Source organism: Solanum verrucosum, unplaced genomic scaffold, assembly GCF_900185275.1.
Source record: "Solanum verrucosum unplaced genomic scaffold, falcon-dt-bn FXZP01000261.1, whole genome shotgun sequence".
NCBI lineage: Eukaryota > Viridiplantae > Streptophyta > Magnoliopsida > Solanales > Solanaceae > Solanum > Solanum verrucosum.
In genome coordinates this window covers 15,967,555-15,981,997 of record NW_026019969.1, presented here as the reverse complement: position 1 = coordinate 15,981,997, position 14,443 = coordinate 15,967,555, and the positions used below count along the sequence as shown (strand labels likewise).

At 35.1% G+C, this 14,443-nt stretch overlaps 2 protein-coding genes and 1 pseudogene across 5 annotated transcripts; 1 reads left to right on the top strand and 2 right to left on the bottom strand.

Annotated features, from left to right (window-relative positions):
* The first annotated feature begins 323 nt into the window (after positions 1–323).
* Positions 324–2,273, top strand: LOC125815928 (GDSL esterase/lipase At5g55050-like; annotated as a pseudogene).
* A 740-nt stretch (positions 2,274–3,013) lies between these two features.
* Positions 3,014–6,247, bottom strand: LOC125816273 (PTI1-like tyrosine-protein kinase 2). Of its 4 annotated transcripts, XM_049495859.1 has the most exons (7): positions 6,092–6,247; positions 5,741–5,981; positions 5,547–5,656; positions 4,665–5,454; positions 3,971–4,207; positions 3,737–3,886; positions 3,014–3,224 (listed from the first exon to the last, which is right to left on the bottom strand). In XM_049495859.1, exons 2-7 carry the CDS (start codon positions 5,870–5,872, stop codon positions 3,072–3,074), a joined length of 1,572 nt encoding a protein of 523 aa, XP_049351816.1. In that variant the 5' UTR covers positions 5,873–5,981; positions 6,092–6,247; the 3' UTR covers positions 3,014–3,071. The 4 variants fall into 4 exon arrangements, with proteins under 4 accessions (XP_049351816.1, XP_049351814.1, XP_049351815.1 ...); XM_049495857.1 differs by lacking the exon at positions 6,092–6,247 and having other exon boundaries at positions 5,741–6,005; XM_049495858.1 differs by lacking the exon at positions 6,092–6,247 and having other exon boundaries at positions 3,035–3,241; positions 5,741–6,005.
* A 1,312-nt stretch (positions 6,248–7,559) lies between these two features.
* On the bottom strand, positions 7,560–11,480 carry LOC125816106 (uncharacterized). Its single transcript, XM_049495699.1, has 3 exons — positions 10,792–11,480; positions 10,562–10,681; positions 7,560–7,848 (listed from the first exon to the last, which is right to left on the bottom strand). The coding sequence occupies exons 1-3, from the start codon at positions 11,347–11,349 to the stop codon at positions 7,831–7,833; spliced, it is 696 nt and encodes a 231-aa protein (XP_049351656.1). The 5' UTR covers positions 11,350–11,480; the 3' UTR covers positions 7,560–7,830.
* Positions 11,481–14,443: the final 2,963 nt, after the last annotated feature.

The following is a 14,443-nucleotide window of genomic DNA, read 5'->3' as shown; positions in this document are numbered from 1 at the left end:
TGATAAATAAGCATGCCGAAAATGCATATGGACTGTTTCATCAGAATATGAAATAAATAATTCTAAACTGTGTGATTAGAATTAAACAAACCAACTACTGGGCAATCCGCCCCAGCTTGGTTAGCAGGTATTCAGTATCTTCTTCTGCTTTGGAATTTAAACGCATAATTTGTTTATGCTCAATTGAATAACCTATAAATTACCTTCTCTCCAGGAGGAAGATAGCGCAAAGGTATGTGTAACTAACTCAAACATACCAAGAACATAGATAGGAGAGAAGGAACTACACTAAAATAAACGTTGTTACCAACCTTGTTTTCGCCATGGAAAAGATGTGTCCTTTCTCTCTTCTTATTCTTCTGGCTCTATCAATATTTGTCCCCAATTTAGTCAATGCTGATACACAGGGGATTCAACAGCAGATGTTGGAACTAATTCTTACATCCCTGACTGCAAAGCACTAGCTAACTTTCCTCATAATGGCATTGATTTTGTCAACTCAAGGCCAACTGGAAGGTTCAGTAATGGACTCAACAGTGCTGATCATCTTGGTTAGTGTTACTAAAGTTTTAGCATTAGATCTAAGGAATATAACCAATAAGATTTTGAGCAAGCATTCCTACTTATTCTACATGCATGTCGCATATTCAGTCATTTCACTATCACTTTCCAATTTTTTTATATGGTGGTGTTTGAGCTAAACTTCTGCACACCTCGACTATTTCACCGGGTATGTGCTATCTCCACCAGCACATGTATCAGGTAACTTTGCCCTGTCAACTAAGGATTAGGTAGATGAGAAGAAATCGCCTAGTGATTTTGGTCTCTAATGGTATTTGAACACTAGTCTCGTATGGTTTTTACTCATTTTATTGACCGCTAGGTCACACCCTTGAGTGTGGACATTTCACTATTACACATGCAATGCTAATGGAGATTAATCTTGTCCTTTCTAACTGCAGCAAGGCTTTTCGGATACAATAGTAGCCCGCCCCCTTTTCTATTTCTTCACAGCCTGAAATACGGTCTTCAATTGGGTATATATCGAGGTGTAAACTTCGCCTCAGGAGGTTCTGGTCTCCTTGATGACACTGGCTTACACAGCTGGTAAGCCTTTTCATTCCTAATATCTGAATAATATGCTCAATAATCATCTCTCACAAAAGAGTAAGGAAAATACTTTGATCACTCCAACGTCTAAATATGTATTCATACCTATCTCTCTCCAAACAGAATGTCCTTAACTTGCCACAGCAGATCAATCAATTCGTCACTGTGCGCGAAAATTTGATTGCTTCACTTGGTCATGAATCAACAAAAGCATTGCTCGCAAAATCTTTGTTCTGTATCAGTACCGGGAGCAATGACATCTTTGTTTATTTCAAGACCAGGAGTACATTGCCTAAAGAAGAGTTTATCAATCATCTCATGGAAGCGTATGAGAACCACATAAAGGTTGGTCTTGTATGTGAAATTCTTCCTTCAACTTGCATAAGTAGAATCCCAAAGATGGTATATATATGAAGCTAAGACATCTGTATATAATAGACTTTGTACAGCCTCGGAGCACGGAAGTTTGGCATCATAAGTGTGCCACCTGTAGGTTGTTGTCCAGCCAACAGACTTTTGAATGGGACAAGGTGTTTCGAGCCCATGAATGATTTTGCCAGATGTTTCCATTCAGCTCTTGACAAGCTAATGTGCAACCTAACCTCAGAGCTACACGGGATGAAATATGCGCTTGGGACACATACAAAATGACCATTGACGTTATAGATAATCCACATCCCTTCAGTAAGCACTTCTCTGGACAAATTACTCTACACTAAGGATGAAACGTTCTACAATTAAGAAAGAATTTATGATTATACTACAATACGCTATCTATGCTACTAATAAAAGTTTTCTCAAGAGGATATGACATAAAATCCTATTGTTATGCGAACTAATACATATTAGATTTCATTCTCTTTACTACCATGTGAGTAGCAAACTAATAACGTGAGAATGATGTTTTCCTTGCATTTCAGACTTCAAAAATGTGGACACAGCCTGCTGTGGACATGGAGCACTAAAAGCTGAAGGAATTTGTAATGCAACAGCTAGTCTCTGTTCAGATCGCAGACAGTACATATTCTGGGACTTATTCCACCCTACAGACGCTGCTGCACGGTTGGCAGCTAACACACTTTACGGTGGTCCAACACTCTATGTTTCTCCAATTAACTTTGCTCAGCTGGCTGCAGAAAAATAGTGTCATTGAACCGACTGAATGAATGTCACAGATAATTAATTTCTCCTCATAGTCTCTATATATTACTTCCAATAATTTCTATCAGTGGATCCTCTGCCTTAGAGGATTTGGTATCTTTTTCGTTATGTGCGAAGATATTTGTAGTCACTCTATGCATCTCAATATTTTGTTGAGACTTGAGAGGACTGAGACAATGTTTCTGTTCTGTGATGTTTTATGAAATTGAAGAAATAAATCACCTTCAGGCCGAGCTCATATACCCCTCCTCACTCCCCCAGCGTAACCAAAAAGGAGGAAAAGACCAACACAGTTTCTTCAATTGGAATCAGCAAGAGAGAAAACCAATAATAATAGTAATAATGTAAGGGCACATGATATTGATCTATGGAATTAGCAAAGAAGAAAATTAAATTCTAGGTTAAAAAATTGTTGGCGATGTTATTCAAGGAAAAATCTTTAGCATATTTCTGAGGCAAAAGACAGAGCTTACACTTCAGGAATAATGTTTGACTACATAATGACATTTCTGTTGGTACTCTAATATCACTCTTACATAGAACTACAATTTACTAGAGAAATGGTTCCTCTAATTCCATTTTCTCTTTTTGTCATTTTAATTTAGTGACTGGGTTGAGAGAGTGTGGTCCTCAACAAGGTAAGGTTAAGGTATGTGTACACCCTATCCTCCCCAGATCCCACTTGTGGAATCACACTGGGTATCTTGTTGTTGCTGAGAGAGAGTGGTGCACTGATGACAAACAAAACACCAGTATATATATATATACCAATATATCATGGAAAACTCAAGAATATGTGATCAGCTATCCTCTATGAACATGCCCGCGTCAGAATCTGATCCATAATATCTGCACAACCAACTTTCATCTTCTAAACCAATTCCATCAAGAAGCTCTTCTCTCTTTCTCTGCAGTTCTAACCAGCGCTCTGGCTCCTCAAACAAACGCAGGATCTGCAAACCAGCAAAATCTAAATTTTTTGTCTATTTCATCACCATTCACATTATTTTTAGCATCACTCATAAACTTTGATAGTGGCAATAATTTAGTTTCCATCATCATGAACTCACAAGTTTATGTCAGTATATTCCTGCTAGTTTATGCCAATGTATGTTGAGTTTATCAAACGAGAAGCAAATTTAAGTGTATACTTCTGTTTCCTATTTGTCTAGAATGGGATTTGTAGATGAGGCTGAAACTTTCTCAGATTTAGAATCCTTGTTTTGCATTTTGTCGTAAATATTACAGCACATTCTTAGAGCTGGATACAATTGGTGGAATGCTGCTTTATTGATCAAGAAAATTAGAAGCAAAATCTTAAAAAAATCCAGTTAATTATGATTTAAAATTCATCAAAACAAGCAACTACAAAAGAGTTCTCTTACAATTGGTTAGCAGGCTATTGATGATGTCAATATTAAGGAAAATGATTCAAAGAAAGAACAAGACAAAGAAAATGACTAACTGTTTTCATTTTTGGCCTCCTTGAAGATGAATGCAAGAGGCAGAGCCGTGCTGCAAACATCATTGTTTTCATCTCATCTTTGTTGTAGTTCTCATTTATGTCAGGATCAACAAGACGGTCACTAAGACCACAACTGAGCAGAGACCTTGCCTGCAATTCACATTATCTAGAGTCAAATCATTGAAGAAACATATTTTATCTTTTGCTGTAGGCATACATGCTTCGTATTATTACCCACAACACTAAGCTTTCATGATGAGCTTCCAAGTCTTTTTCGATGGCTCGTTTCCCTGTGATCAATTCTAGCAGAACCACCCCATAAGAGTATACATCTATCTTCTCATCAACTTTGCCATACATGATGTACTCAGGTGCCAGGTATCCAAATGTCCCAACAACGTGAATTGGTTTCACACAAGCTGAATCTTGCTGAGTTTCCTGGTATACCACTGCTGCTCCAAAATCTGATAGCTAGGTTTCAGCTTCAAAAATCATTAAGTGTAACAAAAGTGGATGTAGAAATTTTATCGGCTACAGGCTACAGCTTATCCGAATCGATCATCTAGGCATCAGATATTCATAAAAAGTTATTGAAGTAAGAACAAATCCAGTCTTCACTTATGTGGCCTAAAAGCAACTAATAGGTTTAGAATTCACCAAGTAATGCATATGAACACCATGATTCTGTCAATCTTTTTTCTATCTTTAATGGTCCCAAATATGCTTTAGGTATGCTTAAGAGGCTTATCATAGTTATAGAGGGGAAAACCAATAAAAAGGAATTAGATGACCCTTACATCTCTTAGTAGACTAGTCAGCAAGCATCTCACAATAGCATAGTTTCACAATGGAAATCAGTGTAACGCATACATTCTAATGAATATGAGAAGCCATCTAATGTAGGAAAGCAAGCTAATAAGAGACTTACTTGTGGGTGGCAATCATCAGATAAGAGAATATTTGATGATTTCACATCTCTGTGAACGATAGGAGGGGTTTGAGAATGGAGGTACTCCAATCCCCTTGCCACTCCTATCGCAACTTGCATCCTTGTGTTCCAATTAAGCTGTTTTAGTCTTTGCTCCAGACTGTCCTTCAGTAGATTATACACGATTGCTTGCATATCCTTACTGTAACTGTAACCGACAAGCTGAATTAAGTTCTCGTGTTTCAGATTACTCAGTATTTCAACTTCCTGAAAAAGATCATCCTCGGCGTATCGTGTGTTTTTAAGGACCTTCACTGCTGCAAGCTGGCCATTCTCGAGATTGGCTCGATAGACTTGACTATGTCCACCCACTCCGGTCAATAAATTGGGACTGAAGTTGTCTGTTGCGCAGCTAAGTTCATCCGTTGTGAAGCGTCTGGCGCAGCCCATTGATTCTAAGCAAGCTATTCTCTGAAACAGACTCTTAGCTGTAGCATTATTGAGCTTCTTGTTTCTAGGAAAAGTTGCATTTCTATTCGGCTGTGATGAAGTTGTCGTTGAAGAACATGTCATTGACAAAGATTTTTGAATCTGATACTTGTCTCTTGACAGTGTAGAGCTGCTGGACACTGACAGAGAGGACTCAGATGATTGAAAAACTTTAATGGGAGCACCTTCTTGGGAAGTCCCCGGCCTCTGGAGTAGGATTTTTCCTCCATTATCCATTACTAGAAGGGAGCAAGTAGGAGGCAATTCTTTCAAAATTTTGCCAGCAATCTGATCACTTGGCCTGAACATCAAAAGTCTAAATGAGACAAATATAGGGAGAGGAACCACCGAATGGATACCTTTAGACAAAAACAGGAGAGGAAAAATGTATACCTGGAGCTGCTGCATCCTACGGCAAGCATTGTGGCAAAGTTTATACGTACTTGATTACTCAACTCATTTATGTATGTCTCTCCTGCACAAACCTTGATTTGAAAATCCACCTGAAAGAAAAATATTTGTACACTACAGAATTAGCAATTTAGCAAACAATTGGTGGGCATGAACAGTTGAGAGTGCAAAATGACCTGCTTGGATTTACATAGATCCTCATGAATGTGAAAAGTATTTGGATCAAATGTATCATTTGGTTCTTGTACATGAACAGACAGAACATAGTCCCCGGGCATTACGACTAAATTGAGCAAACGAAGCAGCATTTCTCTGCTGCTGTTATCGGATTTGAGACCAACCACAATTGTTCTCTTCTTGGCCTTGGGAACTCCCCTGCATCTCAGGAGTGAGGAAATTCCTCCTTTGGCACTTGAACTACCAAACATTGTACACACTCAGAGTCAAGGGCAACGCCAACATGCCTATCTAAACATTGAACGAATTTTGAATCGTTTTCAGGGTTTTGCTTTTATGTTTTAAGTTACCTGCATAAATCAGAGCAACCCTGACGTATAACAGCATAATTTCTGGCTGTTCCTGGGATTTGTGGTCCTTCACCATAAATTCCAGTAGCTCAATGTTTGGTATTAGCATTTACTATAAAGTTGATACAAGTACCATACTACCATTAAAACAGAATTAAGACAAAATTTAACTCGCTCCTAGTGTGCCGACATTGCAATTATGAGTTTAAATGTACTACTTCCATTTTTTACAACTTGTAAACCAACGAAATTTTCAACGCATTCGCTTGGTGCCATTGCAACATAACTCGTATAAATTATCAACATTATTATTTATTAACTCGGCAAGTGGGTGAAAGAAGAATTTTTCCTATTTGCCTTTATTTTGGTGGGCAGAATTGCTAACATGCGTGGAAGCCGATTAAGACATTACGGTTATCAATACAGCTCTCACTGATTTAAACTAGAGATAGTTAGCTCTCAGGAAAAAAAAAAAAATGCAAGTTATTTGAAACTGTTGCTCTCCTCTATCCCTGATTACTTGTTCACTTTTGAATTGACAAATTTATTAAGTAAATAATAATTGACATAGTGAGTTTACCATTTTATCCATATTAATTATGAAGTGAATAAATTAAAATTTTAATATTTTCAAGAAATTCTATCTTTTTAAAAGTAGTTAATTGGGGGTATAATAGGTTAAAAAAAAAATTGTGTCTTGATTTGTCAAAATAGACAAGTAATTAAAAACAACTAAAAAAAAAAAAAAGTGGACAAGTAACTAGGGCCAGAGAGAGTACTAATGGATGAAACCTCAGTCAAATAGGTAAAAGTTACTCAAGTTCTCCAAGAATGCATGAAGGAATGATATTCAATTTATTTTGGCGGATGTTGCACACAACGCAATAAAAGCGAGTTTAATGGGGAACCAGAAGTTTGGTTATTCATCAATTCATTTCGTGCAAAAGCTCAATTCTGATAATGGCTCTCCTTTAATGTCTCTTTATTGTGTCCTACTCATGTGATACCCAACACAACATACAAACTCTTTCCAAGATGAGTTCCTCTTCTACTGTGTTTGTGCTCAACCCATTCTCACGAAACAATGTACCTGTCAATTGCCATATCAAGACTTACGCCCAATATTTAGTTACTGATGTAGATACCTTAACCTCTTACCTAACCTAGATTAGCTGTATAACATGATCTCTACTCCTATCCACAAATTTGGCTCCTAAAATAGGCAGGCATCCACAACTCCAACTGATCAGAGTCATATCTGCTGAAAACAGAGAGAGAAAAGAAACGGAAATATGATCGTAGAATTGATGAATTCATGCTACTAAGCAAGATATTAATAATCTGATGCCTTTGTACATTTTCCCTTCATACATTTACTTGCATTCCTCCTATTCAACCTTTCGGCTACTGAAAAGCGTCAGAAAGTTGTTCATTGGATTATTCACGGTCAAATACAGAGGACTTAATTAAGTATGTTATTTACCGTAAAACAAAGGAAGAACATCACGAGTACCATGGTGCAGACATCAATTGTCATAATACAGAGGGGGTATAGTATCTAATTAGGAAGCATTACACTTAAACCAGAAGCAACATGCTAGAAGCACACCCCAAACATCTTTGGCAGAAGACTGTCAACACCAAGCAGGTCACGCAATATACCATAAACACATCCCCACCACAGTAACACCTTTCTCAACCCATAGGACTATTGCCAGCCACATCAGCACAAAGTGCACCTATGACTTATCTGCGACCTGCACAAAATTAAGATCATAATATCAAGCAACACTCCGTTATAAACACCGCAAAAGGCTAAACATGACAGTAACTCAATAGGAGGGAAACCGAAAAACCCCAACTCCATAAATTATCCAGCATCCATTTACTGCAGATCAAACTATTGACTACTGACACTTCCATTCAGCGAAGCTCTTCAAATGTGTCCCTTGTATGGAAATCTAAAGCTTTCCATCTTATTTGATAATCAACTCTCAGGGAGACATAATTCAATAATTGAGGAGTTTTTAGCTTATTTTGTCCCATAACTATTTCTAGGATCCTTAAAAATGGAATATCACTAGAATTGTTTTCATAAAGGTAAAATTAAACCAGCAAAGGAAATGCAAGGCTTCTTGAGAGCAAAAATGCTTATGTTATTAAAGTAAAGTAAAGTGAAATAAAGATGTATATCCTTACTTTAAGCTTTTTGGTGAAACATGACTCCAATTAATGATGTCGAAACAATGGTTTTTAGCACGTTACATAACATGTAATGTAGCTTACTTTACCTACTTTAATGTTGGTGGTCAATAAAATTATATGTCACTAATTAATACTTCCTCCACTTCATTTTATACGTCTTAATTTGACTGGCACAGAATTCAAGTATCAAAGATTTTTTAATCTTATGGTCTTAAATATGTCATGTGAGTTGTTGGAATAAAAGAAAGACTAAAAACAGAAAATACTACGTCTTCTTTTTGAAACAAACAAAAACAGAAAACAGGACACATAAATTGAAACAGAGGGAGTAAGGTAAATAGACAAGAGAGCAAAAACCATGATACCTGAAGCAATTTTTTTCTTTAAATTTTCTTCTTTAAAGTATTTCCATGTCATAAAAAGAAATCAGTAAGTAAATAAGTTATTTTAAGAACTTAAGAAAATTTAAGCAATACTTTGCACTAAATATTAGTTTTAAAGTGAATTCTCATCTTTTAAAATTTTTTTAGATTATGTTTTCTGACCTAGCGACCCTATCCTTCTCCTTGATTTATGAACTAGGAGAACAATGGGACACCAAAGTGGGTAAGTTGATTGTTGACTTTTATTCCTCGCCCTCGTAAAGGTAAACATAGGTCACTCCATTCTTAGGGGTAAGAAGGATCTCCTTTATCTCGCTAAATAGTGAACCTTGTGGAAGCTAGATTGTGAACATTTCATGCACAACTTCTTAAGGAGGCACCATCCCAAATTACTCTTCAGTAAATTTATATTTCAGTACATTACAACTAAATATACATATTTCCTTTGTTTTTCATTTCAATGAGAAAGGGATTCACAACCAGATTGCCATCCATTGTGCATATATAGATCAACCTTCATGTTAACATACTTCCATCTGGCATCTATTTTGGTTTTGTCTGATTAAATTCTATAGCACAAAGGATAAAGTGCAGGAAGAAGTTTAATTTGTTTCTTCTTTGATGGTACAAAAGTTTCTGTCCTGGTTATTGGTGTTGAGGTGTAAGACGTATTGGTTGTTTTAAAAATCTCTATGGAGATTTGCCTAATCTTGTAAAAGGTTATAATAGCATAAGTAGCCCAAATACCAGGCCCATATCAAAACCAAACTAAACAGAACCATTGTTCAGTGTATTCATGTTTCCTCAAATAGTCAAATGTGATCCAACATTTCACCAGTGTTGTCAAAGACGCACTTAAGCGCTGAAAGGAGGCTCAAAACATATTGAGCACTTAGCGTCACTTGATGTGCACTCCTGTGTCGTCTTTGGGTTCTAAGGCATACTTTTCCTTGCTAATGAGCCTTTTTTGAAGAGGCGACACTAAAGAATTAGTATTTCACTTATTAGTTTTGAAAAAAAATCAATTTTTGTTTATATATTTGAAATTCACACTAATAAATATTAGTCTTGGACTAAACATACATATTTGTATTTTTTTTCTCCCTTTGTGCCTTTTTTCATCAAAGCCCACATTTTATGTGCATTTTGAGCTTAACTACTCGATGGACCTTACGGATTTTTTTGCTTTTGATAAGATTACGTTTCACTATCAATAAGCTCCACGTATTCAAAAGGAAAAGCAATTAAACTCTCAAGTAGCCTTGAAGCTAGAGATAGAGTGAGAACATACAAAAACTGGAATAACAGATCCCAACCACCTCATTAACCAAACCATGGAAATAGACAAAACATCAGCACAGGATTTGGAAAATGAACTCTGCTCATTTGAATAATCAGTTGCATGAGCCTGAAATTGTTATAATTGGGAAACAGGTGAACATAACATGATACTTTCTATTCGCTGTACACTTACTCACCACCAAATAGTTATTTCTATCTAATAAAATACTCATTTTGGAACATTTAGTTTCAGGTATTCCTACTTTCACAGATCAAATCCAACGTCAACATTCACAAGCTCCTGAAATGTGTAGGAAACATCAAGATAAAACAATAACAACATACCTAGTATGGAAACATCAAGATAGTGAATTCATTTCAATCAATGTGTAGTCAATAGCTCAGGTCATGTAATTAATAAGGAAGATGTCACTGATTATGCTAGCCTTGGTATGGTAATCATCCAAGGAATCATAAGGATTATTCAATTCTGACCTATGCAACTGGTGTAATTGAGATAAATACCAGGAAACTAAGCATAAAAAACATTCAGAGATGGAACCAACAGAAAGATCATGACCCATTCGTGAAGTTTAAGTACCTGGTTAAGAGGATTATCCGGAGATTTCTTCCATAGCTTCCAAATCAAGTCTTTGTACTGAGTGTGTGTCAGTCCTGGTTTCTCCTCCTTCAGAGCACGAAGCTCAGCCTCCTCAAAAGCCTACAAGTACAAAAATTAACAACCCAAACAAAAATGTGCAGGTGTGTCGTGGAGACCTCTTAATCATAAGAGTTGTGTCTGAAACAGCAAGCAAAGCTACTGAGGAATACCTTAAAGGCTGCCCTGAGTCTCTTCTCAGGATGCCTATCTGGTGGCAAACTTTCTGAAATAGCCAAGTGAGCAATTGCATCATCCACAGTACTAGCCTCTATAATTGAATCATCACGATTCCTATTGGTTACGAGCACCATCTTTTCATACTCCTCCTCTACCGCCATACGACTCTGCCTCCTGTTGTCCTCCTCCGCCCTCTTTGCCAATGCTGCCTGCTCCGCCTCCTTCCTCTGCCTTAGTTCTGCCTCAGTAACCTTTGGTACCGGAGCGGCCACACGATTGGCTTTCTTATCCGTCTTCTTAATCGACTTCTCGAGTTCTTTCTCCTCTAACTCGGCAAGCCGACGCACCTCGACTTTCTTTGCTGCGGCCTCTGCTCGCTTCTCGGCTTCTTCTTCACGTTTCTTGGCGGCGCGTGGCTTGGCTCCTTCGGCCTCGCGCCAATACTGGTCTTCTTTTTCTCGGGATTCACGGTCTTTGCGCTCCGATTCGACGGCGTTCTTCCGAGCCCTAGACGTCTCGGCTTTACTATTCACTCCCATTTTTTTCGGCATCTTTCTTTGCCGATTACACGATCAATCTTCGTCGGCGATAACGTTCGGCGATTCCTGGATGACTTGGAATCCAGTTATGTCCCTGTAGATTGCAATTGCCTTTTGTCAAAAGCTAAACGGAAGAGTTCGAGTATATGCTTCTACCAAAATTTCTCAGGAACCGAATTCGACGAAGTGGGCCGCCATCTATTTGGGCTGAGCCCATACATCATTGGATTTGTTTGCGGGATAATTACGCCACATAGCCATTCGGCAAATTTGTTTAAACAAAAAAAAAAAAGGAAACTAAGCAAATATTCCCATAAAAACAAAATAATTATAAATATATATCTCTTTACATTCATATCCCACTAAATAATTACACTATATACTCTCAACCCAAATATATATCCATTGATATTCATCTCCCACTAAATAATTTCGTTTAATTGATACTAAATATATATTGTATTGATATCATTAAAATTTCTTGTTTAGAAATTATTCATTAGTCAATGATATTATAGGATATATACGCATTGACTAATGAGTAATTTCTGAAGGATAAAGGGTCAAATATGCCTCTAAACTATTCAAAAAAGTCTAGATATAACCTCCGTTTAAAGTTTGGTTCACTCGTGCCCTCGCCGTCCAACTTTTCGTCTAGATATGCCCTTATGGGCGTTAGTTGGCTTGCTGGACATATCTAGCTCATTTTTCATTTTTTTAAATGTCACATGGAATTGCCATGTCATTTTGACTTTACCACATGACATTATATGAAAATGGAACGAGATCAATTATGCCCCTCAAAAATTCGAACCCATAAATACCTAATCCGACCCATAAATCAACTCCTTTTAAATAAACTATCTGACCCGTTTTCAACAATTTTGTTTAAATTTTTATTTTTTTTGGTAAATCCCGAAAATGAGTACTTGATTAATAAAAAATAGGAAAAATATAAAATTAACGCCAAAAATTCACAAATAAATATTGTAACCTTAAATTCAACAATTTTTAATTATTATTTTTTTGGTCAATCCCAAAAATGAGTAATTGATTAATAAAAACTATGAAAAATATATAAAATTAACACCAAAAAATCACAAATAGATATAGTAACCTTAAATTCAAAAATTTCAACAATTTTTTAAAATTTTTATTTTTTTCGGCAAATCCCAAAAATGAGTAATTTATTAATAAAAATATAAATTTAATTTTATATTGTGTTCATATTTTTCCTATTTTTTATTAATCAATTACTAATTTTCGGGATTTATCGAAAAAAAATTGTTGAAATTTTTGAATTTAAGGTTACTATATTTATTTGTGATTTTTTGGTGTTAATTTTATATATTTTTCATAGTTTTTATTAATCAATTACTCATTTTTGGGATTTACCGAAAAAAAAAGAAAAAATAAAAAAAATGTTGAAATTGTTGAATTTAAGGTTACAATATTTATTTGTGATATTTTGGCGTTAATTTTATATTATTTTTCATATTTTTTATTAATCAATTACTCATTTTCGGGATTTACCGAAAAAAATAAAAATTTAAAAAAATTGTTGAATTTAAGGTTACAATATTTATTTGTGAATTTTTTTGGCGTTAATTTTATATTTATTTTTTTCATATTTTTCCTATTTTTTATTAATCAATTACTCATTTTCGGGATTTACCAAAAAAAATAAAAAATTTAAAGAATTTGTTGAAAACGGGTCGGGTAGTTTATTTAAAAGGGGAGTTGATTTATGGATTACGTGTTATGAGTTCGAATTTTTTAGTGGCATAATTGATCTCTTTCCATTTTCATATAAATGTCATGTGGGTAAAGTCAAAATGACATGGCAATTCCATGTGGCATTTAAAGAAATGGAAAATGAGTTGGATATGTCCAGCAGGCCAACTAACGCCTATAAGGGCATATCTAGACGAAAAGTTGGACCCTCGTGAGCCAAACTTTAAACATAGGGTATATCTAGACCTTTTCGAATAGTTTAGGGGCATATTTGACCCTTTACCCATTTCTGAATAAGAAACCTTAATGATACCACAATAATATACATATATTCCCATAGTATCATTGACTAATGAATAATTTCTAATATTATATCAGAGCAATATACATATACTCTTATAGTATCATTGACTAATGAGTAATTTCTGAACAAGAAATCTTAATGATACCAATAAAGTATATTGATTTAGTATCATTTCAGCGAAATTATCCGTCTTAATGATATCAATACAATATATGATATTGATATAGTATCAGTTAAGCGAAAATTATTAGCCTTAATGAATAAGAACATGAGCTTTAATTATTATTTTTTGATAAAATGAGTATTTTTTTAATTAATTTGAATTAAGGTATACACATGTAATTATCTTGAGGCCTTGACCTTTTGTCGAAGTGAAGAAACTCACACGTGGCTTTCGGACTCACGTTCATGGCCTTTTGAAAATATATATTTTGTTTTCTTTCCTCTTTGTCTGCTAATGCTTCTTCGTCTTCTTCGTATATCGCAAACATAAATCATTTCGAGTAAATTATATATTAAAAGACTTTAAATAAATTAAAATTATTTAAAAGTGATTTTGAGTTGATTAAAGATTAAATAGTCAGTAAATACTTCACGTATAGCAAGTGTACATGCATATCATGCATGTATAGTTAAGTTATATTCATTTTTTTGAGTATATCATGATCTATAGTCAGTGTACAATTCATATATAGATAAACTATATATTATATAGTCAATGTATACTATTTATGACTTTTCATAAGTTATATTGTATGATCAATATACACTTTCTATAACTTTTAACTATTTTTTATGTAAATAAAATATGACTATATTTATTGTAAACTATTTTATTGTATATATTTGAAAGTATCCCATTATTCGCACCCAGTAATCAATTTCATATGTGCTAATTTAAGTTGTTTGCACCAAGTACGTAATCAAGAAAAAAAGGAAACAAGAATGGTAAGAAATGATCAATTAGATAGCTAGTTTAATATTTTAATTCATGTGTGTCACTAAACAAACGATGAATAATAAGGAAAACCATAGTTAACTTTTGAACATATCTTATTATAATAATAT